Genomic DNA, 27,331 nt, shown 5'->3' with positions numbered 1-27,331 from the left:
CTACTGAGTTTGATCAGCATTTGCTTGTATTTTAATCTTTCATGAGTAGAACTCCTCTAGTCCCAATTTGTATTACTACAGCAGGCCAGAAAACAGCAAAACATGATTAAGAGAGCTGACTCCGTCCAAGGCTGCCCACATTGAGGAGGTGACAGGCCGACAGAAGGATGTAGACAAAGTTAACATCCATAAGGTCCAACCCCTCTCATTTCAAGCCTGACACTGTGGAGGCCCAGAGTAGCTCCTTTAGCATTAGCCCAGGGGTCGGCAGCCTTTACCACTAAAAGAGCCATTTTGACCCGTTTCACAAAATAGAGAAAACAATGGGCGCCACAAAACGCTTTAGAAATTTAAAATGAAATAACACTGCATACAGAGTTTCTTTTACTTTGTGCTATGTATAAACCAGGGGTCTCAGACACGCGGCCCGCACCTTAATACAAAAATTTAATGATTGTGGGGTCCGCAAGTTTTATATGAATGCCACTTGACAGCATCACATTTGCCAACCCTCCCGAATATTCCAAGAGACTACCGAATGTCAGATCAACTATTCACGCTAAAGTTTGCTGGATTTCCCTCGAACAACAATAATAAGGGCATCCTATGAAGGCGCTGCCTTTGGCGCCCTCTATAACACGTTCAATCAGCTTGCCAGCCCAGTCTCATGTCGTAGGAGGCTGCTGTAGGCACACACACGCGATTGCAAGGCATACTTGTTTAACAGCAGTACAGGTTACACTGAGAGTGCCCGTTTAAAAAACTTTGACACTGTTACTAATATGCACCACAATGTGAACCCACACCAAACAAGAATGACAAACAAATTTCGGGAGAACATTGGCCCTGTAACACAACATTAACACAAAAGAATCCCATGCATCCCTACTCTTCCGGGCTACATTATACACCCCCGGTTGCACCAAATCCCCTCACCCCCTCCGTGCGTTGGTTACGGTGGGCGAGGTTGGGGGGGGGCGGGCTTTGATGCTAGCCCAGAACAGTAGGGGATGCATGGGATTCTGGGTATTTTTCTTTTGTGTTTATGTTGTGTTGCAGTGCCGATGTTCTCCCGAAATGTGTTTGTCATTCTTGTTTGGTGTGGATTCACAGTGTGGCGCATATTAGTAAGAGTGTTAAAGTTGTTTATATTACAACCCTCAGTGTAACCTGTATGGCTGTTGGCTAAGTATGCGTTGCAGTCACTTTTGTGTGTTAACCGAGGCTGAATATAAAATGTGACCAGTCGGTACGCATACGCGTGGTGTAAAAGCGGGCGCAACGACATGTTGTAGAGGGTGTTAAAGGCATTGCCTTCACTGCACACCCTCAATATTGAAGTCCAGGTGAAAATTGGAGAGTCTTATCCCCGGGTGATTTCTGAGGAACGCACTAAAATCCGGAGACCTCCCGAAATAATCGTTGGGGTTGGCAATTTAGCAGCTGAGCCACATCAGAGTGATCAAAGAGCCGCATGCTGCTCCGGAGCCGTGGGTTTATGACCCCTACATTAGACTGTTACATCCACAGTGTACTACCGCAGGTCCTATTCTGCCCACAACCATAAAACAACGCATCTATGTGATTAGTGTGCTTTTTTTTCTTGGTGTGCAATACAGCATTAGGGGAACTGCACTTTAAAAAAAAATGTTCCCAATCAATCACATTCCTCATGTATGTATTTTTTATGCATTCTAACTAGTAAATAACTGCAATCAAAAGTCCCTTTACAATGGTGCCTATGGGAATCTTTCTCTTCTTTCTATAAAGTGTTTAAATGACGATCCCAAAACATCCATCCATTTTCTACCGCTTATTCCCATTGAGGTCGCGGGGGACCCCGCCTTCCGCCCAATTGTAGTTGAGATAGGCTCCAGCGCCCCCCAAAACATCATCAAGGTTTTATATACACTCTGTACGTATATATGTAATGTAGTAATGGGCGCATTAAAAATAACATATAATGTTTACGTATTTTGCTCATTTTAAGCATACAGCGGTGCGTCAACTTCAAAACCGCACCATAACGTTTGCTTTTTCCTTAAGAATAGCACAGATTATAACTCAATACGAACATAATGAGCGACAACAAACCTAAAAAAACATCTCTTACTGTATAATGTCTGCTATCACAAAGATGTAAACTGTAAAGGTGTTGAATGACTCATAATAAGACCAAACAACTTTGTGTCTTTCTCAACTGGGTCTAAACTGGATGCCAAATTTGGCCAACTCACCAGAATATATCCTCATCCTATCAAAGTAAGAGACATTATTTAGAATCTAGAATAAACCTTTACAAGCTCTGAGGCAAGAAAGCAGGTCACCAGCCAATCATGTCAACATAGCCACACAAGCTAGTTAGCTCGCTCTGGTAACGGCACCGCTATAGTTTGTCTGTGTAATTTATTGTAATAATAATATCACTAATACTTAGTTAACATTCAAATCACAAAATTTAAATGGGAGTATTGTTGGCAGTTATTGGATAGTTATTTAGAGGGCTTCAACTGTTTCCATTATAAGCAGACTTTTATTTACAAGTTAGAATGCTTTAAAAAAATATACTGTACATCTGCTTTCTTGTCTCCCATAGTAAGTGTGAATGATAATTGATTTATATTGATTTGGTTTCATTTGTATCCATACATAGAACAATTGTTACTGTGTAATATGTATTTATTACACATTTTTTAGTTTTTCATTACGTTTTACTTCTGTTAGAGTATGTAAAAACCTGCACTGCAACCAAATAATTTCCCCAATGCTGGATGAATAAACTATCTTATCTTGACTCATCTGTTGATCATAGAACAAAGTCTGGTCTTTTTCTATAGTGACTGAACACACAGCATACATGGAGAAACACTTACCAGGATCCTCTCTATGAGCATGTCGTAGTACTGCTCTGTGAGTTGTGGTCTGCTGAGCACAAATTTGCCGAGTAGCTCCACAGCTGCCTCCCTCACACTTGTGGAGTTGTCCATCAATCGACCATGGACACCACGCTGCATGTCCGACTGCAGAAACAGCGCAGTATAAGTATACAATATGAGCCCTTAAAGCACGTGTGTCACTGAGTGCTGGTCGATTTTGGTTAAAATCCTAATCACTATTAAACAAAACTTGGTTTATGCACAATTGCACAATTTTTCCTCCATGACGCTTCAGTGTAGCTGACTGGATGGGACGGTGTCATGTAATCCTGCAGAGACTAATTGATTCATGGAGTCCCGGAATTTTAAAAACACAGACAAATAGTAGTTTCCGCACAGATCAGTAGTGTTTTTTTCCCATCAATGCACACACTTTAAAAGTGCAATCTCAGGGTTGATGATGCGCTTTTATTAGAAAAAAAAAAGTTATGGCAAGAGGAAAAACATTATTTCAATTATTTTGCCTAAAATATGACACATTGAGGCAATAAAGTCTGTTTTATGCGATTACTTGATTAGTCGGACAAATTAATCGACAGATTATTCAATTACTAAAATAATGGATAGTGTCACATAGCTAATACTTCTATTGCTGTTTTTTCGGCTTTGTTTCACATTGGCTGCCTGTTGTGTAACTACACAAACAGTAGTGTATTTTAAGGGGATGGTGTACTGTAGAAAGAGAATTACAAAGGAGGGATGGTGGGGGGAGCGAAAAAAAAACCCAACATAGCAATCTTACATTGGTTAGAAGCTGTAAATGTCAGTTTTGATCATTTTTCGATTAAACCAAAAATATAAGAACACCACTAGCTAGCATATGTTATTATCATTCGTCTAAAAGAGCAATTACAAATTAAATTGAATAAAACGTGCTAAGCCTGAATATGGGGAAATACAGTAACTTCAAAGCATTGGCTGCCTGTTGTGTTACAAAAAAGTTCAGTTAGAATAATATCTAGTGTTATATCAGGAACACCCGGATCCTTTATTTATTGAAATAAAGATATTGAAATTCAACGATTTAGTGAATTTACAAACAGTTAAAATTATGCACAAAACAAGCTATAATCCTTCTACCCAAAAATGTACAACAATTATTCATAACAAAAAAGGAAAAAATATAACCTTAGAGTAAAAGGTAATTTAAAACATTTGTTTGCACGTACAACACTTAAAAATGTTTGTATATCAGTATGTGAAACTAAATGAGGGAATTAATTAAGCAAAGAAGTCAACCAAAGTACAAATATGATCCAGTTTAAGAAACTGTTTAAACTTAGTGTTTACTAAAACAGATAACTCTGATAAACATTTTGAATCTGATTGTAAATTAGACAATTTTATTCATCTCACTATGTGAATTACAACTTATTTAACCATTTATTTATTTTTGAGAACTTTAATATTCATAGAGTAAATTGTGGACAGATTGAGACCAGGAAATTCATCGTATGTCCTAGTAATTGCTATGAATAATGGAAAAGGGGTAGGATTAAATAAGGTCAGCTTTTCTTATTCCTTTTTGAACATGTTGAAAAGAGAAACTACAAATTATGATGTATCATGTGGCAACTGTATAAATGTTCGAAATAAACTTAAACCATAAACAAGAAGACTGGTGGCTGGACTCATGCCTGTGTCAGACACACACACATGCCCAAAGCTCACACACTTACACAAAAGCAGCAAGTGGCGGGATCTTTGAGAATGAACAGATTTATAAAAGGATGCTATGGTTGCTATATTCCAGTTAAATCTGTGAGTAGAATTGCTTTTCCAAAAACTGCTCTTTGCAGCACTAATAGAGAGAAACACATACCCTTGCTAGTATGCTGGGGTCCACGGCCACAACCTCAGAGAGACATTTCATGGCTTTCGTCCTCACAGCTATGGCACTTTCTCCAAGGACTCGCAATATCTAAGGAATACAATATCAAGTAGATACTAAAGCAGGTAATTAAAAAAATATTTTAATTACTTAATCAATAAATACATGATCAAATGCATAACAAGGAGGTGGTACCAATTATTACCTGTGTTAAATAAATATCAAAGCTCTGTGCAAACGGCCTCATAGAGGCCAAATAACGCACAATCAGACAGGAGTCCTCGTAGTCCACAGTGTCAGAGTTCATCCTGAAGAGAAGAAAACAAGTTAGAAGATTGTAAAGACGGATACCAGGTCCAGCACTTACTTCAGCGTAGCGAAGTGAGCCGGCGTTGTCTTGATGATGGTGCGCAGAAACTTCTTGCGCTTCTCAGCCCGCTGCATGATTTCACCCGTAGTCTCCATTTCCTTGGCGTGTTGTGGCCCGTCAGATGAGTCGTCATCCTTCGAATTTTGGTTGCGCATGGACTTCTCTGCCTCCGTAGTGGCATCCCGAAACCACTGAGCGATGTAGAACTTTCTGGAAAACTAGATTTAAAAAAATACAGCATCAATATACACCATCCATTTAAAAACAATATCAATCGATTAAATTTACAGAGCGCTTTTCCAGACAAAGCGCTTCACTGAGAAGTGAAAACCCATCATCCATTCACTTTATACCGTATACTGTTGGTTCTCATTAAGGTCATTTGTAGGGATTTATATCAGTCGGATATTCTGAATGCAGCAAATCACCAAAAATGATTCCCGAGCGCGGCCACCGCTGCTGCTCACTGCTCCCCTCACCTCACAGGGGGTGAACAAGGAGATGGGTCAATGCAGAGGACAAATTTCACCACACCTAGTGTGTGTCAATCATCGGTACTTTAACTTTAACTGGGATAGGCTCCAGTGGTAGAAAATGGATGAAATACTAACATCAATATTCCTTATTGATACCAGTATTCATCGGTACTCTTGTCAGAATAATATGTCATTGGTGTAAATAAAGATGTGGAAAAAAATGCATCTTTATTAGCACAAGGTTGTAGTCAAGTGAAGGGAGTTATATTTATATAGTGCCTTTCTCTAGAAACTCAAAGTGATTTCCATATTAACACCCATTATGTACCGTACGTACATCTTTAAGGTACATTTAAAACAATGTGGGTGGCACTGGGAGCAGGTGGTACTCAACGGAAGTGACTAGGACAGCGGAAGCGGGGATCGAACCTGGAACCCTCAAGTTGCAGTTACGGCCGCACTACCATCGGAGCCACACCGCTCCTTGTGTGTGTGTTGTTTTGCATTTTTCCTAAATAAAATGACAAACATCGCCGGTAAAACGGAGCATTAATGTTTCATTATTTAAAGTTAAAGTACCAATGATTGTCACACACACACTAGGTGTGGTGAAATTATTCTCTGCATTTTACCAATCAAACTTGATCACCCCCTGGGAGGTGAGGGGAGCAGTGGGCAGCAGCGGTGCCGCGCCCGGGAATCATTTTTGGTGATTCAACCCCCAATTCCAACCCTTAATGCTGAGTGCCAAGCAGGGAGGTAATGGGTCCCATTTTTATAGTCTTTGGTATGACTCGGCCGGGTTTGAACTCACGACCCACCGATCTCAGGGCGGACACTCTAACCAACCACTAGGCCAATGAGTGCCAATTTACATCAGAGTGCATGTAGAGTGCGGCTTTTGCGTGCCACAACAGTGCACATGGACGTCACCATTTTTAAGTGGAACTGGTAGGGAGCCTGTAGAAATCTACTATGGCAGTCATTGACAAGATCAGGTAACAGCCACCAAAGCACGTTCCATCGCTTTATTAACTGGCACCAACAACATGCATTCAACAGGACCAGCCGTCAGCAACACCTCGTAGTTCCAGTCACTCCCATAGCGACACTGACACCAATGCACAGCTAATCTTTGATTTTCACAGGAAGCATCACAGCTGTGTTGCGTGATCACCACGTAACGTCACAATAATCTGTCATCTGGCAATCCTCACAGCCACTCTGTTGCGGCTCCACCTTACAGCAGAATAGCATGGACTTTTACGAGATCTCTCAAATCCGCACATAATCATTTGTGAAAGTAAACACTGATGTAAACACTGCGGAACGTCTGGAACTTTGCCGTCCAATACCCACAGGCGGGCGCTCCTGTGAAACCCTTTGTTTCCACGGCCTCTGTATTAGCTAGTATTTGACACAGGACCCCATATGTGCACTAACCTGCCCGGGATATACTTGTTTAGGATTTTTTAATGTTGGCCTCCATAATCAGCATTTGGGTCAACAAGGTGAAATTACGTCTGGAAACTCTTGACAAGTTGCTTTCATGTCCGTCCTCACTCGTTAGGACGTTTATAAGTGTAAAATACTATTCCCCTTGAAAACGGACTGTTTTATTTTGAAATTAAACATGGAAATTTATTTGTGCATGACTTCCTGTCCAACACAGGCATATTTTGGCTGAATTGATCCGCCGTGTTACGCAAACGGAAAAAATAAAACCTCTGTATAAAAATGTGAGGAGTCCGCCGCTGTGGTAATTAAACACGGCAGCCGGGAGTCGTGACAGGTCCTGTGGAAATCAGGGGAAATGCCTCTCTCCCTCGATGACGTGACGTCACTTGGCAACAGTCGCCGCCCTTTTAAGGCTTACTTCTGACAGGTGAAATGTAAATGTCCTGTACATTATACAAACTGTTATTTATGAACCTATGTCGTTTACACTGCAGTTATTAAAAGTTTAAGTAATTTAGTAGTTTAAGTAAAACGCAATTTGATTAAGCATGGAGTACAAAATAATTCATTGAATTGAAATCATTTGACAGCTTGGTCCCCCTCAGTTAAAAAATCCCATCTGCCTACTTGTCAGATCATACGTTTTTTTTTTGTGTGTGTTACTAATCGGTTTGTAACATGTACAGAATGTGTGAACCACAACTGAGAAATGCTGGGGTGTTAAAAAGAACAACAATGTGCACCGAACTAAAAAAATGTGTCGTACAACTGTGTTAAAATTTGGACCGTGGATTTTGTAAACCGTTCATAGTCAAATTCACTCCTGCAGACCCGAAAAACATTGTGTCAGCATTGGGGGAACATGCAAACTTAACACAGAAATGCAAACCATTTCTTTACTGACTGTGAGCTCAACGTGCTCACTCACGTGGCTCGGTTGGTAGAGCAGCCGTGCCAGCAACTTGAAGGTTCCAGGTTCGATCCCCGCTTCCGCCATCTTCGTCACTGCTGTTGTGTCCTTGGGCAAGACACTTTACCCACCTGCTCTCAGTGCCACCCACACTGGTTTAAATGTAACTTACATAATGTGTTTCACTATGTGAAGCACTTTGAGTCACTAGAGAAAAGCGCTATAGAAAAATAATTCACTTCACCACTTTTTCCACCGTGCAGCCCATCGATTTACGGCCATCCTTCCCTACATCGCATTTCAAATTTTATAGCTTCACTATTTGTTTGTCCTACTTAGAGCATTTTCATGCATACAAATCACTAAAGTAACTAAAAATAATGATAATACAGTATTTCCAAGAACACGCTGTTCAGTATCGTGGCCACTGATTGGCTCAGCATTACAATAATGCATAAGGTGACTATGTGAGTGTTACTTAATGTCAAAAGGGCGCTAATTATGTGTAAAAAAATAATATTTAAATATTTTTTTATGCTCTAGCTATGAAAATATTAGATTGATAACTGCTACGTCACGAAAATGTATTTACCACAGTCAGGCCCGGAACCAATTACAGCAATGAAAGACGGTTTACAAAATATATATCCCCCCCATTTCAAAAATAAACATTTTTAGATGCAAAATTGCAAAAACCATCAATGTTAACAATGCTGACAATTGAACAATTACGCCAATTGTAGTTATTTTAAATAGTCTTTTTTGCTACAGTCTAAGGAAAACTCACCCATAGAGAGGCGTCTGTGTCAGCATTTTCTTCTAAATAGTCCAGTAGAGCCTTTTGCAGTTGCTGGGTCTCATCGCTACCCTGAGACTAAGGAGAGATCATCAAAGAAATAATACGAGCGTACATATGCCTGTGGCTTAAATGACAGAACAAGAAACGGTTGTTCTACCTGTTGTAAAATGCGATCTATCGATGTTTGGTCCATCCTGCTGGTGACAGCATCTTTCCTCAGACGGGCGGCCACGGTGCCAAGGTAGTCTAGAGAGGCTACTCTGAGCGCCATCTCCGTCTGCTTGTTGCTAAACTGGTGCACCTGTGGCAAACCGAATATACAGTAGCAAGATTACGCAAAAAATACTTAGCAAAATTCCAAATAGGAAATGGCGGGGATAAGCATGGGCCATGTATAATACATTTGTGGGCTAGCTAATTTCTAGCCCCGTTACACTCACCAGTAGTCTTCCGAGCAGACTGAGCAGCAGCTCAGCAGCGGGCCACTCTGGTTTGTTAACTGTTGAGAGCAAGTCCTGGACAAAGTTCTCAAACAGCGGCCGGTAATCCTCCTCTCCTTGCTTGCTGCCACACCTGAGGGAGAGATGGAGAAACGCAACATGAGACCAGAACAGTCAAGTAGAATAGACGAGTGCTGTAATACAGTATGAATCCAATAGCTTTGATAGCAGAAAGGTGTTTACTTTTTGAGGAATACTGAGAGGAAGTTCTGTGCTGTTCTCATTGCTGTCTCATAAGAGTTTGTAATCAAAACATCTTGGTCAATCTAGAAAAATAAGAGATTATAATTTATTTTAAAAAACAGCACGGACAGCATGTATATTATGTGCATTTAAACACATTCTTACTTTATTTTCGTGCTCGTCTAAAGTGTCTTTGTCGTTGGGAAGGTGGACCACACACTGGATGAGCTGTAAGACCAGGGCTGTCACCATTTGGATGTACATGGGCTCTCCATCTTGGTCTGAGCTGTTCAACCTGAAAGTAATTTAGTGTCCACTGGAACTTTACTGCTACATTGCACTACTGACAATTGCCATTCTTGTGATAGTCACAGATAATATTCATAAAAGGCATATTACCGGAAGTTCCTGAGGGAGCGTTTACTGGTGGGCAGCCTGGCCAAAGATGTGAAGATCTCCTCCAAAATCAGCTGGCGATGCTTTTCGTAGCGCGAGAACACCTGTCGACAAGAAACGGTGGTTTGGCTATGTCTTAACAGTCCTACAGTTCATTGTAAGTTCCAGAAAAGGGTAAATTACTTACTGCTGTCACTAGTTTAATAGCGCAAAGTTGCAGCTCACTAACATTCTCCACAAAGAATGGCGTGATTCCCATTGACGAGACCTGAAGAAGATAGATAAGAATGTTAAAACATTGTAAACACAAGGAGTCTTAGAGAGAGCAAAGAGTTTTGTGAATTGTTCTTACTTGAAGGATGGTGGTGTCTGTAAGTAGTTGAATCTCGAGAAGCTCAGAGATGTTGCTGACAATGTCACACACTTTGTTGTACAACATAACAATGACACGCTGCTTGTGTGTGGAGCATTTCGCACGCTTTGCCCTGGAGCTCAAAAGGCCACCTAAAGGAACAAGAGTAAAAGTACTGTAATTCTTTTTCCAGGGATCTCTTTAGTGCAAAATTTTTTCTTAGATAATGCATAGTTGTTCATGTTAAAGATTAAGTGGAAAACATTAGGCATTCTTTAATTTTAGACTTTCTCCTTACTGCCATGTGGGTCCACCCTGTAGACGGGGTCATACTGTGGATACAGTGTGTTCTGAAGATGGAACTTGGTGTATTGAAGCACCCGCTCGATGACGTCTTCGATGTAGACGGCCTTCGGCATGTGTGCAGACGTCATAATGTTGAGAGCAGTGAGGCAGGCGTCTGCAGACTTCGTGACTCTTTCCATGATGAGGTCCCTCCACAGTCTTTCCTCATCTTCAGCGTCATGGTCCTGACATTGGAAAGAAGATTTATACCATATTCCATTAAATAGGTGCTGGTCAAGTCTCACAATTACAGAGAGTACTAGGCAGGTAAAGAGTACCAGCTGGAGGTGGAACTAATTGTTGCCTGCTAAAGTTTACACCGATGGTAACTGCCGGGAATTATGACGCCCTAACGATTTAATAAAATAATCATTAAAAAATGGCTAAATAACAAAATAAACAATAATAACTTCAATAAGGCGAGATTACTCATATTGTGCTTTGGTGGGTTAGGGTAAACAAATCAAGCGCGCCTACCTCATGGGAGTTCCTACCTTCCCTTAAACTCACCCGGACATCACAACTTAAACAACAGACATGGTGACCGCCGGTAGTGTGGGACTTCATTACTATGTAAGGGGAAGACATTCTGCATGCCCCACTAAAAGTCCCCCTCCGTGAGGAAGAGAAAAAAATTCACTAGCTTTAACACATCATATTTGTATGCTAGCCAGCTATCAAACGCTGCTAGCATACAAGCAAGCAGATGAAGACACTAGCACAAACAAGGAAGCTGCCTAAAGTTAGCCGCAAAGAAAAAACCTTCAACCGCCGATCATGAAAAAAGTGCAAAAAGCCCGCCATGGACAACACTAGGGCCAAATAAATCTGCAATTTCCTCATGGAAATAAAATGACGGTGCTGGGGAGAAATAGCAAACCAAGCTAGTGTCATTTTCCCCACATGCGGGTTTACCTGCAAGAGCCAAGCAGGCTAAACTGTCAATCAATCATGGATGCCAAGGCTTGACAGGAAAGCACCCCAAACACACTGGATTGCTGCCCATAGTAGCAAGAGCCAGCTCAGAGATGAAACAACACATGAATCAGCAATACACTTGACAGCTGCAATATCAGGGATGCAATAAATCCCGACCTCCACCATCGCTGACAACATTGGACCCTGTCAGCCAGAAGACCACCTGTAGCCACGGTTTGTACTTCTGAGCCGTGTCTATTTTACGAATGAATGTTTGCCAGCATAATACATCGTGATTGCTACACTCTTGTACTCACTGAATGATGGAAACAAAGACATAACAGCCACTACTGATTTATGAATGTGATGTTAGCACCACATTAAAAGTAATGCATATTTGGTTAGGATAAATCTACAAGTACAGTTTGTTTAAATTCACTTTTGCTTAAATCTTACCTCCAGCAGTTTACAAGCTACACATAAATTTACATTTAAAAAAAAAAAAAGGTGAATTGTTATTGGTCCTGAGAAGCAGAAAATTATTAGTATTAGGTTGGGCAAAAAATTGTGGACTCCTACTTGTAATGCCTTTTCAAATTTGCACTCGCTGCACGGCTGTAAGACATTCTATTACACTGTATTTGTTGTATTTTATTTTGTATGCAGATAGGTGTTGTATGATTTATTAATAAAGATATCTGTAAAAATTTAAGCAAAAAAACGCTGTAGAGATGCTATGACTATGCAAAGCTGCACTTAAGGTATGGCTGTAAGCCCGTGCAGATGTGTATTTAATAAATGGGTTGTACTTGTATAGCGCTTTTCTACCTTCAAGGTACTCAAAGCGCTTTGACACTACTTCCACATTTACCCATTCACACACACATTCACACACTGATGGAGGGAGCTGCCATGCAAGGCGCCAACCAGCACCCATCAGGAGCAAGGGTGAAGTGTCTTGCTCAGGACACAACGGACGTGACGAAGTTGGTACTAGGTGGGATTTGAACCAGGGACCCTCGGGTTGCGCACGGCCACTCTTCCACTGCGCCACGCCGTCCCTTTAATGTATTGTATGTTTTATTATATGAATAGTTTTAACCCAGTTCTCTCGGGTCGGTCTGTGACTAATTAGGGTATGGTTTGTGTTAGAGTGGGGGCCACTATAGAAGTATATGTGATCAAGTTTAGGAAATAGGATCTCACATGACTGATCAAGGTGGAGAGCTTGGATCCATCCTGGATGTTCTTTTCGAGTATGTTGAGCAGCTTTACCAGCTTGTCTGATGGAATCTAAAATCAGAAAAAAACACTGAGTACAATGAAATTCACCGATGTTTTAAGAGTAGATTATATTTTGTAAATATAGCTTTACCCTGCCAGTGATGCCCATGGCCTTAATTTTAGCCGATTCGCTTCCCAGCTCGTTTAATTGGTGCTTCCCAAGCAGCAGTTCCTGAGGTATCTCATCATCGTCTGCTGTCAAACATGATCCAATTAGTGAGTGCAAATTTAAAACAGAACTTGGCAAATTACAGTATAATTTCGAAGCCATCTGTGATAATTACCCATGGTGGTGAAGTCTACATCCTCAAGATTCTCCATGATGTTGTCGATACTTGTTAGGAACCTCTTGAAAGTGGACGAGTCCATCAGTTCTTCTTGTGTAAGCTTGGGTTCGTACGCTTTTCGTTTCTTCTGCTTCTCCTTCATCTTCATTTTTCTAGCAACTGAGTGGGAAAAGGCATTTTTGCTCAGTCCAAACAGAAAGAGAGAAAAATATGTGTTGAAAACAGACCTTCGCTCATGCTGGGTGGCGGTGAATCTTCATCGGAGGAGTCCCGGTATCGGCTCCCCGAGCCTCGCCGGCCATCTTTGGGCCCACTTTTCCGATGCTCACCTGAGATCCGTCGTTCTCTTTCCTCAAATTCCCATGATCTGTCTTTGTCCCTACGCTGACGCTTCCTTGCAGCTGTGAACATTACAAATATGTATTTTTGAGCTACAGATCATACATACACCTAAACTCTCAATTACCTCTGACAATAAGCCTTACACTGTCATTATTGAGTCATACTGTGTTTTGTGCAGATACTGTAGCATGAAGCTAATCAACCCGACTCACATTCTCCGTTTGCGTCATCATCCGAGCTGACCTCGGCGTATTTGGGCTTATCATTTATGGTACTCCGCTTCCTTTTGTTCATTTTGACTCTTTCACAAAGGGGCATAGTTGATTCAATCTCTGCGAGCAACTCTGGAGGCAGCTCCTTTAGGACTGCTGGGTCCATGCCACCTGGAAATGCCACAATGTATCATTATATGCACAGTGGACACAACATAAAAGCACACAACATATTGAAGAAGTTTAGCCAACAAGTTTATTTAAGGGTTCTACTTTTATTTTGTGTCATACTTTTGCCAGATTTTCCTGAGGAGAACCTGTTCTTTCCAGACTTGCTGTGACGAATGATTCTTTGAATCTGGTCTATGGAGAGCTTCTTCAGAACCACCACAGGTTTGGGCCTCTTCTCAAAGTCATGCACCAGACCCAGTCGCTCCAATTTGACTTTCGGCTGGCCCCAGATTGTGCTTTCGGTCGGGACTGCGCTTTCCTTGTCGCATTTAAGCTGAAAGAGGAAAAAAAACGGCAGTCAGAGACGCTCTCTGTATCGCTCGCTAATTGAGCCTAAAATTTTGAAAAGAAAAATATGAGATGGTATACGGTCAACAATGGTGCAAACTGATGAGCTAAGCGACTCTGATGTTAGTTTCCAGTATAGTTCTGGTGACAGATTTAAAGGAATACTCCACAGTTTTCTTAATGTTATTGTTATGACAAACAACAACACTTTCATTAAAATTGCTCGGAAAACAAGCGGCTTTGATTATTTCCCAAGTGATGATGTTGATAGACTGCATACTCCAGGGGCATTCATAACGTTTGAGAAACAGCAGTGGAGTATTTTTTTAAGATTCTTGCCTTCTTTCTCAAATCTATGCATTAAATGTACGATTTCATAAATAACACAAAATATCTACTCTTTAAAAAATGGTTGGATGCGGGTTAATGGGTAACGGAATTTGAAAAATTACCCCGATACAAAGCAAATGTTTATAAATGGCAAAAGTAATATGAAAACAAGGGAGAGCGGTGATTTTGTGAGATTGCAAGCAGTGACATCTGAATGATTGGAAGTTATTTTTTGTCTGGGTCGATCCAGATCACCTTAGGGATCTGGAAGTTCTTCAGTGCGCCACTTTGTCCTCCCAGGAGGTGAGCAGGGAAAGGATTTGGAAGCTTAGCGCCAGAAGGAGTGGCAGTCGGCTTCAGACCATCTTGCCTATAGCGGCTTCGACCAGGTTCACCGATGGAAGAAGCCCGGAAACCAGATCTATCTCGGTCATTTCTTAATCGAGCATCGGGAGAGCGCCGGTCTCGGCTACCAGTCTCACTCCGATGCCTCCTATCTTTCTCAGATTCTCTGTCCCTGTCTCGTCCGTGTGATGGCTTTGGCAACTCTGCCCGCCTGTCTGAGAACTTCTCGTCATGTCGGTGCTTTGACGACTCCCGAACTTCTCTTCTGCTCTCATGTTTATCAACCCTGTTCTTGATGACTTCCGGTCGTCCGTCTGGTTTCAACCGCGAGGCAGTGTCAGACCCTTCTACAGCGGCTGGCCCACTACCTGGCTCTTCAGGCCAGCGTTGGGCTTCTAGGGCTGGAACAGGGGCAGCCAGACAGGGGTCGAGCTGGCCATCAGCCCTCCCTGCCTGTTGGAGGTCGATGCTCACCATGAGGGGAGGACGACTGGCACCATTCCCAGCTGCTGTGGCCTCTTGCGGGGTCAGTTTGCCAGCATTGCCCCCTCCTGTGGGTCCGCTTCCTGGGGCCCCGGTGGGACCACCGGGCCCCCCTGCGCCGGGCTCCAAGGGGAAAGAGTCTTGTTTCCTCTTCTTCAGGGGCTTGTCTGTAGAATGAAAATAATAACCTTCAACATAACAGAATACTATTATTCATCCAGTACATGCACCTTCTACATACCTTTATCTTGGACTTCCTTAGAACACTTCTCGCTAGCTGCTTCTCGTTCTATCCTTTCGATTTCTGCAAGGGCATCGAGCTCTACCTCGTCGTAAGGGGAACTTGGAGGCTGGGCACCACAGACGCCCCCTGCCTGCTGGGGTACCTGCTGGTGCCGGGCTCCCAAGTTCTGCTGGAGAACAGGCACCTGCTGGAAGCCCAGTTCTGTCTCCATATTGTCCGAGTTGTGTTCCATGCCTGGCACAACATCACCTGATAAGTCAGGCATGGATTAGACTTGGTTAGCTTGCATAGAAGTGTGTGTGTGATGTAAAATATTTTTATACCTGGTGGATCCGACTCATTTGATTTGACCCTGGACAATTTGAGCGTGAGTTTGGTGGAGTCCTTGTTTGGAGAGCTAACAATGTCATACATATCTTTCTCCTCTTTCACAGCGGGAATTTTCTTCCGTTGCTGGATCTGCTGTTTGTGGTCGGGTCCCCCCTCCCGCAGCGAGGGTGTATAAGGGGGCGGCGACTGCAGAATCAGCGGGGGACGAGAACTCGCTGGGAGGCAGTAGAGAAAAAAAATGTGAATGAACTAAATTAACACTTGTATACCACATTAGCGCAGTGTTTGTGATATGCGTGAAAAACAGTTCCTGTTGTCCTTACACTTGGGTGTTCCGTCCCCCGCTGCTGGAGAAGAGCCAGACTGTGGCGATCGTAGATGGAAAGAGGGATTTCTTAAGGCTGAGTCTCCCTCCTGGATAAAACACACATGGCACATTCAATCAACTTCAGTATGACACTAACTACAGATTGCAGGTAACAGTTTTATCTACAGCATCCCATATTTATCTGCATTCAACAGTGTATGATTGTATCGGAGTCAATAAATGCCAAACACCCAATATACACAGTAGTTGCTACGGCATCTGTAAAGCTGATGTTGCCAGTGTAGTTTTAAGTGCTACCCTCATGTGAGCCAGAGTCTTCTGCAGTGGATTTGAGTTTGGCATAACAGGGCCATTTTTTTCAGAAATATGTAACTCTCATAAAATAAATACACCTACAACAAATGTCAACTGTAGGAGGCTACTTCTCAGAAAGAAAATACGCAAAATGCATCTATTGAAATAATGGTATCCCTTCTAATAAAATATTTACCTCTCATAAATGCCTCATAGTCCCTGCATTTGAGTAAATAAACACAGCTAGCCAATATGTAAGACAATTGGGAACATTTTCCAAGCTTCTGGAGGCATTTCTAACATTATTACTTTTTCTGCTGGGACAAAGAAGGATTGTCATCATGTTCTAATACCTCACTGCCAATTCGATGGACAATGTTCAAGTAGTCGTCAGTGCCGTGTCTGTCTGAGTGGTGGTTGGCAGTGTTAGCCATCTGCCCAGATACCTTTCCTTCATGGATGTTTGGTAAACTTCCTGCAACCATAGGACTAGCCACAGACACTTTGAAGAAGAAAAAAAAACACATTTTATATATGTATCACTGAGGGATTTGATCATTGAAACAATACTGTGAACAGAAGTACGATAAGAAATGAGCATCATTACCAATGTGTCCTCTAATCTTTCATGTGTCTGAGAAAAAGGAAAAACTCCCTGAGCATTCAGTGGAGCATATGTGAGCAAAATCAGATGGGCAGATTGTGGCCATACTAGCAACACACATGTCCCAAACCTGACATCATAACAAGTTAAATGTTGTATTATTATAATCCAATGACAGCAGTCATTACAATGAGATTATTTTCGAATATATGTGATTTTGCCAGCTTGCAATGAAAAAAATAAATAAATTTGTTTTTCATGAACTGTATACCAGTATTGTATGTCTGGGTGGGGGTACTGTTTTGGAATAATTTTAACCACTTTCAGAGATCTCATTTAGTTTCCTTAAAATATTCACATGTTGCACAATGAGATGTAAGTATGGGATAAAGTGTAAATTCCTTTGACTTTTTTTCTGTAAAATAAATATTTGTCTTAGCATTTCTGTAATCTAGTAACAGCATTTCATGATTAATGTCCATAAATTAACATTCTTAATAAATGACAGTAGAGAAGGCACACATTTATTTGATCGGGGAGTCATATTGTAAGGTCCTAGCATATACAGTTTGTGTAGCGTTGTAGTTGTGCGACTTTTTGTGTGGCTATAAACACATCAGTGGCTAAGTGCCATGAGAGCGCATGTTGGCTCAAGTGAAAGAGAGCAAGTGGCTGCTGTTTATATGGCAGAAGACAAAGAGATGGTTTGGGCCTGGTTTGTACAGCAGACAACGACCAGTTTTGCTAGATATAAGTTTTTAACTAATGTTTTTGGTGTGGCTACAGCCGACAAACAGTTTTGCTTAATAAAGTGATGAATAGAATTACTGTCCTCCTTAGAGCGTCTGGACAGATGTTACAATAATTGAACAGTGTTGACGAACATTGTTTTATCTGTTATGGCCGCTTGTTGACACCTGTCAGTTGCATTGCAAAATCCTACAGAACAAATTGTTTATTTTGTTTAGAGTTCAGATTGGATTTGATTTTGTGCGCGGTATAGTTTTGCTGCGCACAGAGGACGAGTGAGCATTGTGCAATTACATTGATTACTGCTGGCATGATACATAGTTCCTAAATAGTGCAATGTAAGAGAGGAACAAGCCACTCACCTTGCTGTATCTGCTGGTGTTGGTTATAGCTTGGTGGTTGTTGGTGGGGGAACTGCTGGATGTAACCGGGGGCAGGGCTCTGGGGGGTGTAGGGACTGGGCACCGGACTATTTTGCTGGCCAATGTACCGACTATTGGAGCCAGCCTGAGGCGCCACGAAACGACTAATTGGAACACAAAGGGCGAATGTTAGTTAAAATGATGATTGAAACAAGAAAATATGTATTTGCACGAAGTAAACCTGCATTCTGAGAACACAGACCCACCTTGAAGGATTGGGAGAAATTGCTGTGGGCTGGAAGTTTGCTGACTGGGCTGGACTGTGCATGGAATTTTGGGTGATCTTAAACGGTGGTACCACTGGCTGCTGCATAACTTCTGTAAAAGAAAGGAGGAATGAGTAAATCAGACATTTAAGCCCATGTATACATACGTGTGTATGATATGGCGTGTACTTTTCTCCCTGAAAATGCCAGGGTTCCTGGCCAGCATGGTCTGCAGCAAAAGTGGTGCATCTCCCTCGGGCTCATCGCTACCCAGGTTGTCCTTAAGCTCTCTGCGACAATAGACAAAGAACAGGTTCAGCCAAATCCAGCCAAGTTGTGATGGCAAAGGTGTTGCAGCACACAAGTAACTGGCATCCATGTTTTTCAACAATCATGCATCTCCATGCTTTTTTACATGGTGGTGGTGACCATACACAGTAATTGTACATCCAGGAGTTGGGACCTTTAAAAAATATCTGGCTAAGATTTGATATAATCAGTCCGCAAGTATTCATCTGCTATATGGTTTGGATCCGTCATCAGAAATTATTAATCATGATGCCTAACTTTGTGCATACATAATATTCATTACGTGCAGAAGAAGAAATTACAGTTCTACATCTTTGACATAAACATTTAGTTTAAAAATACAAAACAACATGCTGGCTCATATAGCTGAATAAATAAATAAATATCAGGTTATCCATATTATTTGGGGCGGTTTAGCTCGGTTGGTAGAGTGGCCGTGCCAGCAACTTGAGGGTTGCAGGTTCGAATCCCGCTTTCTCCATCCTAGTCACTGCCGTTGTGTCCTTGGGCAAGACACTTTACCCACCTGCTTCCAGTGCCACCCACACTGGTTTGAATGTAACTTAGATATTGGGTTTCACTATGTAAAGCGCTTTGAGTCACTAGAGAAAAAGCGCTATATAAATATAATTCACATTTAAATTCAAGGGGCAGGGCATGAAAAAATTCCTGTATACTAGAAGGTGGCCTGACAGTAAATAAAAAGAGGACCACTTAATTAACATAAATGCCAATTTTTTGACTTTTGAGTGGGGTTGCAACGATTTGTTGACGACGACAAGATTTACATATTCAATTTGTCACTAACAAATATATTTGGCTCTGTAGCACCAGTTGAATAGCCCTGACATATAGTAATAGAAGCCATCGCAACATTTGTTGGCAAAGATTTACGGCCTCAAAGTGAACCAAACTATGGTATGATCATGAAACAAAAACACCGGACTGAAACGGTTACTGTGGAACCTCGATTTACAAACTTAATAGGTTATTGAACAGGATTCGTACATCGAAAAGTTACTATTTTGAAGCAGAGTTCCCCATAAGAAACAATATAAATACAAATAATGGCTTCCGGCCATGACAAAAGTCCCCATTTTAGTTTTGGTTTGTTCACTTTGAACAAATTATAAAGTGCGACACAGTACTGTATATAAAACAAACATAAAGGGTGATGGATCATATTTCTATTTAGAAAAAAACTGAAGTATGCTGTATGCGCAACTCTGCCAACACCCACACACACAGAAGCCACTAAGGTGCCCTCTCAAATGATCAAAATCTCCTAATCTTGAACAACCAAATTCCTACAATAGTAAGCATTTTAAAAGGAAAATCCATCCAACCCTTGGCTACAACAACCATTTTTGGTGTTGTAGATGGTCCAAAATTAAGAAAGATCACAAAAATATCCATGGCTTTGGAACACTACTTGCACGCAGAATACTACTACTTCAATTGAAAACCAAAATGCGGCCAAGATTGTCATCGTGGCTGAGTAACTTGATGCACTTTATCCAGAAAGAAAAAATAAAATATCCCTCAGGGGTCAGGAGACATTTTTTTTTTAACCCCGTGCTAAATTACTTGAATGGACTCAAAGGTGCTTAACGCCACTAAGCAGTCAATTCAGTATTACCTTGTATCATGTTGACCAAGCCAATGCAATAGATTTCCACAACCCCATAACAAGTTTGTTCCTTGCACCTTCTCAGTTTTTGTCTTTTTACCTGTTTATTAAATTTACTCCACTTTTTTATCCTAGTTCCCTTTTTGGTTTGTGGCTACAGGCGACAGGCCTTTTGCCTGTCCGTTTTGTTTGCATTGTTTTATTAAAAAAATGAGCGTTGCTTTACTTCTAAACCACTTCTTACACTGTATGTTAATGTGTACATGTGATTATGTCTACATGTTTGTACAACCAATGCTCATATTTGCGTAGGATTTTATGTCTAAATGTCTGTACAACCAATGCTCAATAAAAAACTAAAAGTAAAAGGAAAATCCACCCACAAGGAGCTGGGGGAAAAGGAGCAGACATTAAGTGCGAATGACAGAGTCTCACTCTCCTCCATCGTTACACACACCCCCTCAATTGCAATTCGTAGTAATGGAAATTTTTAATACAAGTTTACTTTCACTTGGAGTTACCCGATTTTTCCAAAATGTCATTTTTGAGACTTTTAAGAACATATAAAGCAAACTTCCCAATGTTTTTTATAGTGAAGAGAAAAAAGAAATTATATGTTTTATTTTGAAACACATTTGAAACATTTTCAATATTTAGGTATAGACTGAATCGAACCAAATTGTGATTAATCGATGTAGTACCTTATGAATCAAAATCTAATCCATTCAGGAAATTGGCCATAATGCCCAGGCCAATACATGTGTTAAGATTCGTCAACATTATCATTTTCAAAGAATGCTCTTTTCCTACATAAAAGGTAGTTCAGAAAGGTTAATGTTTCTGTTGTTATTGCTGCAATTTTAATTATCTTTTGTTTACATACAAAATTACTTCTTTTTATCAGCACAGGGCCTGCCTTTGCTTTTAAATGGAAACCAGTTTAATATACTGTAGTTATTATTTTTGTAATAAGCCTAATGGGCAGCACAGTTCATATTATGAATACATATTAGTTTAGTTTTAGTTGATTATTTCTTTGGTCAGTGGTCAACAAAAGAAACAAACAGTTATACATTCATAAATTGAAAATGTTGCAGACCGAACGGGTTTAGACTGAAGTTGAACACTTATTGCGCCTAACAATGTCAAATACAAGATGAGCTTCCAAAAATTATGAAATTTCCTTTGCACAACATATTGTAAATACACCTTGTACACAACATAAACACTTTTCAATTATATACACAGTAAAGACGTGAAAAAAAAATAACACTAAAAAAAATATCTATTACTGAATTAAGGTAATCTTTATTGTCTTAATTGTCAGTTAGCAAATGCCTATAAATATCTCAAACTGAATTTAGACGCTGATGGCTAAATTAGATCCACTAAATAGTTGTTTTACATGTTTATAATCCAATTAGTCGACAAAATCGTTTAAAATAGTCCAGTCCTAGTCAACTATCAAAATAGTCGCTATTTGCAGGTCTACTGTGGAGTGAACCCAAGGTGTAGAAAACGAATGAATGAAAAAATTATTTAAAAACTTACATGTGCTCTGTGGAAACCTGGCTGAGGCCATGGGCAAGCTGGGAGGCTAGATTCTCATCCCGACATCCCAGTAGGCAGTTCACCTCCTCTGCGATTCTCCCATTGTAAAGGAGGCTCTTAGTGGTGGTGGCCGGTAGGGGGGACGGGAGGGGAAGCTGGTTCAACACTAGGACAAGAGATGGTGGCGAAAGAAGACTGTTATTGCTCATTTTAAGAAGACATTACATGACAACAGTATATGGACACAACTCACAGTCTGTTAGGCTAGCGATCCCAGCGAGAGTGGTGATGGGAACATGAGGCATATCCCCATTCATACTTGAGGTGAGGGTGGGGGGAGTGTGTTGATACACAGGAAGATCAGGGGGGTCGATGGACGACACCCGTCCTCACATCTCCTGACACCTAGGGAAGAAGAGCCAACATTCCCTTTCAGCACTGACTGACAGAACAGCAACCAGAGGAAACGCCATTCAGTCAACGTTTGCAACATATAAACAGGATATGTATTTTTTAAATGTTTCCACTATTTCATATGCTTAAATTCATTATTTGCAATAACAAAATCACCAACCTCTCTAATTAAATTGAGCTTGTACCTAAGCCTGGGCTGATAACGCATTTTGAATGATGGTATATTGACCAACAAATTATTGCTGATAAATTAATTATATCATTCTCAACATTATTTTGAGACCAAATTAACCACTAATGTAAGGATATTACATGAGAAGTATACCAGTTCAATTGCAATAAACCTGTATATCTTGTAAAATAACATTGTAATTGGAAGGTAAACTTTTAAATCCCCAAGTTAAATAAAACTAACAACAATAACATATACTTAGTCTGTGAGCAAAACTTTGCACTTTAATAAAAATCACAACCAAAAGCAATATTTTGTGCATATGGCTACTGAAAGTATTTTACCTTCATTCTTTGATTTTAATTTGAATAATGATTGTTTTATAATGATTTTATTTTACAATTTTAAATGAAATTATGGTTACAATTGACTTATTTTTACCTTTGTGTAATTTTCTGAAAATCACTTTGAATTGCCATGTGTGAAAAAGTTGCACTATAAATAAACTATAAAATAGGTTCTGTCTCTGTTAAGGAGGGTGTGGGGCCCCGCAAATATATACACTACCAAAACAATAAATAACATGGCTAAATAATGTCTTGACAAACAAAATCGCACTTCAATATTAAAACATGTAGGCAGATATACAGTTGTACATTACTTAACTGACAATCAAGTTAGGACCTTTGTGAACTAAAGTGCAGAGTAACAATATAAACACAACAGTATAAGAATATGTATTGACAGGCCATATGCAAAAAAAACTTCCATCCATCCATCCATTTTCTACCGCTTATTCCCTTTTGGGGTCGCGGGGGGCGCTGGCACCTATCTCAGCGACAATCGGGCGGAAGGCGGATTACACCCTGGACAAGTCGCCACCTCATCGCAGGGCCAACACAGATAGACAACATTCACACACTAGGGCCAATTTAGTGTTGCCAATCAACCTATCCCCAGGTGCAACTTTAGTCTGGGATTAAGAGCAAGGAACACCATCATGTCATGACAACATGACACGTTTGTCAAACGTTTGCAGCTTCTTACAAAATGCTAGTTTTTCAACTGTTATTAAGGGCAACATGTCTTTGGTGATGTAGTGAACTACACTTTCCGTGAGCGCACACCCTTTTGCGTTGACCTTGTTCATCAAACACCTCAGTGTGGCCTGTTGGGACAAAGGTTCTACATCTTCATGTGCACGTCTTTCATGAGTTGGAAATATTGAGTCAGGTGGTTGTGTTTCAGGTGCAGGGTTTCCCCTATATGTAGTTAAACATGGCGCAGTGCCACGGCAAAATAAAAGCCGCAACACATTAAAAAAATTCAGGGTTTCCCCTAATGTAATTGAATGTGGCGTACCACCACAACATTTTTAGTATCGCTACACTTTGAAAATATGTTTTTTTCCTATTTGTCAACAAATTAAAAATGATATATTGTATAACCCACAAAAAATAAAAATCACACAAAGTCTTTTTTTAACTTTTATCACCAATCTTATGATAACCAATGGCGGAATTCCAACAGGTTTTACCTCCCGTGTCTACACTTTCGTCTCCATTAGGCCGCACTTCCCCGCCGCACACAACTACACTTCCTCATTCTTTGCCAATCACTTTTCAGGCACGGACTGTGTGTCTGTAAACATGGGAAAAATTGACATTAAATCCAGACCTCACAAACAATTAACATTCCCACCAGCAGGTCGTTAAAGTTCGAATGGATTGATATATATCGCTCTATTATTTCAGCACTATTGACAAATGATGTACCGAAAACTTGACAACCGAAAAAAGAATTTGATTACATTAAACAGTGCTACCGAACCCGGATGTAAACAAGACAAACGCCACTGTCTGAAGCGTTGTCAGCATGTATGCAATGTGGACAGAACCAGATATACCCGTGGACAGTGATCTACAAAATGTGCAAAATATTAAAAGGATGGTGGCGGCATTTAAGAAGAGAGAGTTCAACTGGAACCAAGCGAAGCAAATGTGACGTCATGCTCACTGTCGCTTGCCTCTTTGGTCAGGGACATCGAGGGACGGAATTAAAGAGTCTCTAAACACAATTACATTTAATAATAACACCAGAAAGAGAAGCTAGATTTGCTGCTAGTTGTTTTTAATAAAAAACTCAATAAAAGTCTCTAGACACTTGAAAAGTTCTCAAAGTAAGCGGCAACAATTAAATATATAGCAAAATGATATAAAAATATATCTTAATGCTAATGAATAATAACAGATTTGTTTTTAAAGGTGTGTATACATTTTTTCTTATCCAATCGAATTTATTGATATAGCATATTTTAGAAAAAAAAAGTTTCACAAAGTGCTGCACAGGAGACAAAACTCATTTGGAAGCAGGATAAAACTAAGGAGAGTCAAATGTAAAATAACACCAGTGAATTTTTTGTTTTAAAGAAAATCATATCATCATAGCAGAGTCATTGTGACTACGCCCATTACTACGCCTCGTGACCATGCCCCCACCGACACAGGTATCTTGGCAGTCTAGGAGAAATCCTGTAATACATTGTAAAAATAGATACATAGCCTATTATTTACACACTATTAACTAAAGGTGCACCAAAAATTTGGCCACCGAAAAACTCAGCCATAAGCAAGACACACGTGAGTGCCTGGAGCCTTGGCGGTAAAACCGATGCACCACCCATCCGCCCGCTTTGCCCGCACCTTGCCTACGGCGGCTGGCACGGTGGCTGGCACGGTGGCTCCGCGAACCACCGGAGGCACAGTGCCCTGTTTTGCACTGCAGCTTGACCGACAGCACAAATACACACCAGGCTGCGTTCAACTTTTGTTCAGAATCAGCTACTTTGGCAGAAGCTATCGCAACTTCTTTTCCTTGATTATGGTGGTGTCACAGTGCAATAAAAAGTGTTGATGCAAAGTGTCCATTGCCTTCATTGAGGAAGCATAAAGTGCAGGTGTTCCCCCTAATGTATCTAATCGTGGTGCAACGCCAACGCAAAATAAAGCCGGCAAACCTTAAAAATAAGGTTTTTTGACGTTAAAACAAATGAAAGTAATATAATGTAATACAGCCTTAAAAAGAAGACAAAAGTCTGATGTTATTTTTTACTTTTATTACCAAACTTATGCTAACAACGACCCATTTCCAACAGGTATTGCCTTCCGTGCAAACATTTTTGTCTACGTGCTTCCCCAGACACACAACAATTCCTCATTCTCGGCCAATCCCCTTTCAGGCACAGATGTTGTGTTCCAGATCAGGGGAACAATGAACACCATATCAAAATTACACAAACATAAAATTGCTCATTATTGACTAGTGATGCACTGAAAACTTGGGCGCCGAAAAAAGACTTTCATCACCAAAAACAGCACTGCCGAAACCGGATGTGGTGATGAAGTAAACACGATTGTCTAGAGCAGGGGTCTCAAACTAAATTGACCTGGGGGCCACTGGATGCAGAAACTGGGTGAAAAGGTTTCTTGAAAAAAATCTAACATGCACTTTTTAATGTATTCACCTTCTTTGAATGGCTTTCCCGACCTAGCAACATACTTGCCAACCCTCCTGATTTTTCCGGGAGACTCCCGAATATCAATGCACCTCCGACGCAACTATTCTCCCGAATTTTTCCTGATTTTCACCCGGCTATCAATATTAAGGGCGTGCCGTGATAGCACTGCCTTTAACGTCCTCTACAACACGTCATCGCATCCACCTTTTCATCATACAACCAGCGTGCCCGCACTGCCACATGTTGTATGAGACTTCTGCAGACACACACAAGTGAATGCGAGCCATACCTGGTCAACAGCCATACAGGTCACACTGAGGGTGGCCGTATAAACAACTTTAACACTGTTACAAATATGACCCACACTGTGAACCCACACATAACAAGAATGACAAACACATTTTGGGAGAACATCCGCACCGTAACACAAAATAAACACAACAGAAAAAATACCCAGAATCCCTTGCAACACTAACTCTTCCGGGCTACAATATACACCACCTCTACCGACGCAAGAGGTGGGGGTTAATATGTGGGGGGCAGGGTTGAGGAGGCGGGGTTTGGTGGTAGCGGGGCTGTATATTGTAACCTGGAAGAGTTAGGGCTGCAAGGGGTTCTGGGTATTTGTTCTGTTGTGTTACGGTGCGGATGTTCTCCCGAAATGTGTTTGTCATTTTCTTGTTTGGTGTGGGTTCACAGTGTGGCAAATATTTGTAACAAGGTTGAAGTTGTTTATACGGCCACCTTTAGTGTGACCTATATGGCTGTTGACCAAGTATGCCTTGCATTCACTTGTGTGTGTGTTCAAAAGCCAAATACAAGATATGACTGGGCTGGCATGTTGTTTGTACAGATTGTAGAGGGCGCTAAAGGCAGTGTCATTATGGCATCCCCTGAACATTGTTGATTGTGTGAAAATCGACAGAAATTCAAGGGAGTGGTTGCCCTGAAATTCGTGAGTCTCCCGGAAAAATCGGGATGGTTGGTAAGGATGGCTGGTAAGTATGACGCTGTCAAGCGCCATTCATATAAAACTCGCAGGTCACACTAACATTAAAATTTCATATCAAGGTGCGGGCCACAAAATAACGTCTCGCGGGCCGCAATTGGCAACTATCCATTTTTTACCACTTGTCCCATTTGGGGTGGCAGGGGGACTGTAACTTATGCCAGCGGTCCTTGCGCAGAAGTCTGTAAATAATGTAAATAATTCAATGTACATACTATGATGATTAACTTGTGTGATGACTGTATTATGTTGATAGTATATATTTGTACCATGAA

At 40.9% G+C, this 27,331-nt stretch overlaps 1 protein-coding gene across 3 annotated transcripts in view; it reads right to left on the bottom strand.

The window, feature by feature from the left end:
* nipbla (NIPBL cohesin loading factor a) overlaps window positions 1-27,331 on the bottom strand; it is an 89,607-nt gene that overhangs the window by 19,245 nt on the left and 43,031 nt on the right. The window contains exons 3-31 of one of the 3 annotated variants that reach the window (XM_061901797.1): window positions 22,198-22,349; window positions 21,945-22,110; window positions 18,644-18,744; window positions 18,455-18,566; window positions 18,189-18,352; window positions 16,826-16,974; window positions 16,174-16,264; window positions 15,844-16,065; window positions 15,518-15,769; window positions 14,704-15,443; window positions 13,891-14,104; window positions 13,600-13,770; window positions 13,273-13,446; window positions 13,043-13,204; window positions 12,850-12,953; window positions 12,681-12,767; window positions 10,510-10,741; window positions 10,212-10,363; window positions 10,047-10,127; window positions 9,863-9,963; window positions 9,629-9,758; window positions 9,464-9,546; window positions 9,221-9,353; window positions 8,938-9,081; window positions 8,769-8,855; window positions 5,135-5,355; window positions 4,973-5,075; window positions 4,759-4,857; window positions 2,874-3,020 (exon numbers count right to left, since the gene is read on the bottom strand). In XM_061901797.1, the coding sequence (XP_061757781.1) occupies window positions 2,874-3,020; window positions 4,759-4,857; window positions 4,973-5,075; window positions 5,135-5,355; window positions 8,769-8,855; window positions 8,938-9,081; window positions 9,221-9,353; window positions 9,464-9,546; window positions 9,629-9,758; window positions 9,863-9,963; window positions 10,047-10,127; window positions 10,212-10,363; window positions 10,510-10,741; window positions 12,681-12,767; window positions 12,850-12,953; window positions 13,043-13,204; window positions 13,273-13,446; window positions 13,600-13,770; window positions 13,891-14,104; window positions 14,704-15,443; window positions 15,518-15,769; window positions 15,844-16,065; window positions 16,174-16,264; window positions 16,826-16,974; window positions 18,189-18,352; window positions 18,455-18,566; window positions 18,644-18,744; window positions 21,945-22,110; window positions 22,198-22,261 (4,686 nt within the window). In that variant the 5' untranslated portion in view covers window positions 22,262-22,349. The remainder of the gene's footprint in view (window positions 1-2,873; window positions 3,021-4,758; window positions 4,858-4,972; window positions 5,076-5,134; window positions 5,356-8,768; window positions 8,856-8,937; window positions 9,082-9,220; window positions 9,354-9,463; window positions 9,547-9,628; window positions 9,759-9,862; window positions 9,964-10,046; window positions 10,128-10,211; window positions 10,364-10,509; window positions 10,742-12,680; window positions 12,768-12,849; window positions 12,954-13,042; window positions 13,205-13,272; window positions 13,447-13,599; window positions 13,771-13,890; window positions 14,105-14,703; window positions 15,444-15,517; window positions 15,770-15,843; window positions 16,066-16,173; window positions 16,265-16,825; window positions 16,975-18,188; window positions 18,353-18,454; window positions 18,567-18,643; window positions 18,745-21,944; window positions 22,111-22,197; window positions 22,350-27,331) is intronic. The other 2 variants (XM_061901805.1, XM_061901816.1) reach the window with 2 other exon arrangements.

The sequence above is a fragment of the Nerophis ophidion genome, linkage group LG01 (genome assembly GCF_033978795.1).
Source record: "Nerophis ophidion isolate RoL-2023_Sa linkage group LG01, RoL_Noph_v1.0, whole genome shotgun sequence".
Taxonomy (NCBI): domain Eukaryota; kingdom Metazoa; phylum Chordata; class Actinopteri; order Syngnathiformes; family Syngnathidae; genus Nerophis; species Nerophis ophidion.
This window is presented reverse-complemented; position numbering and strand designations above follow the sequence as displayed.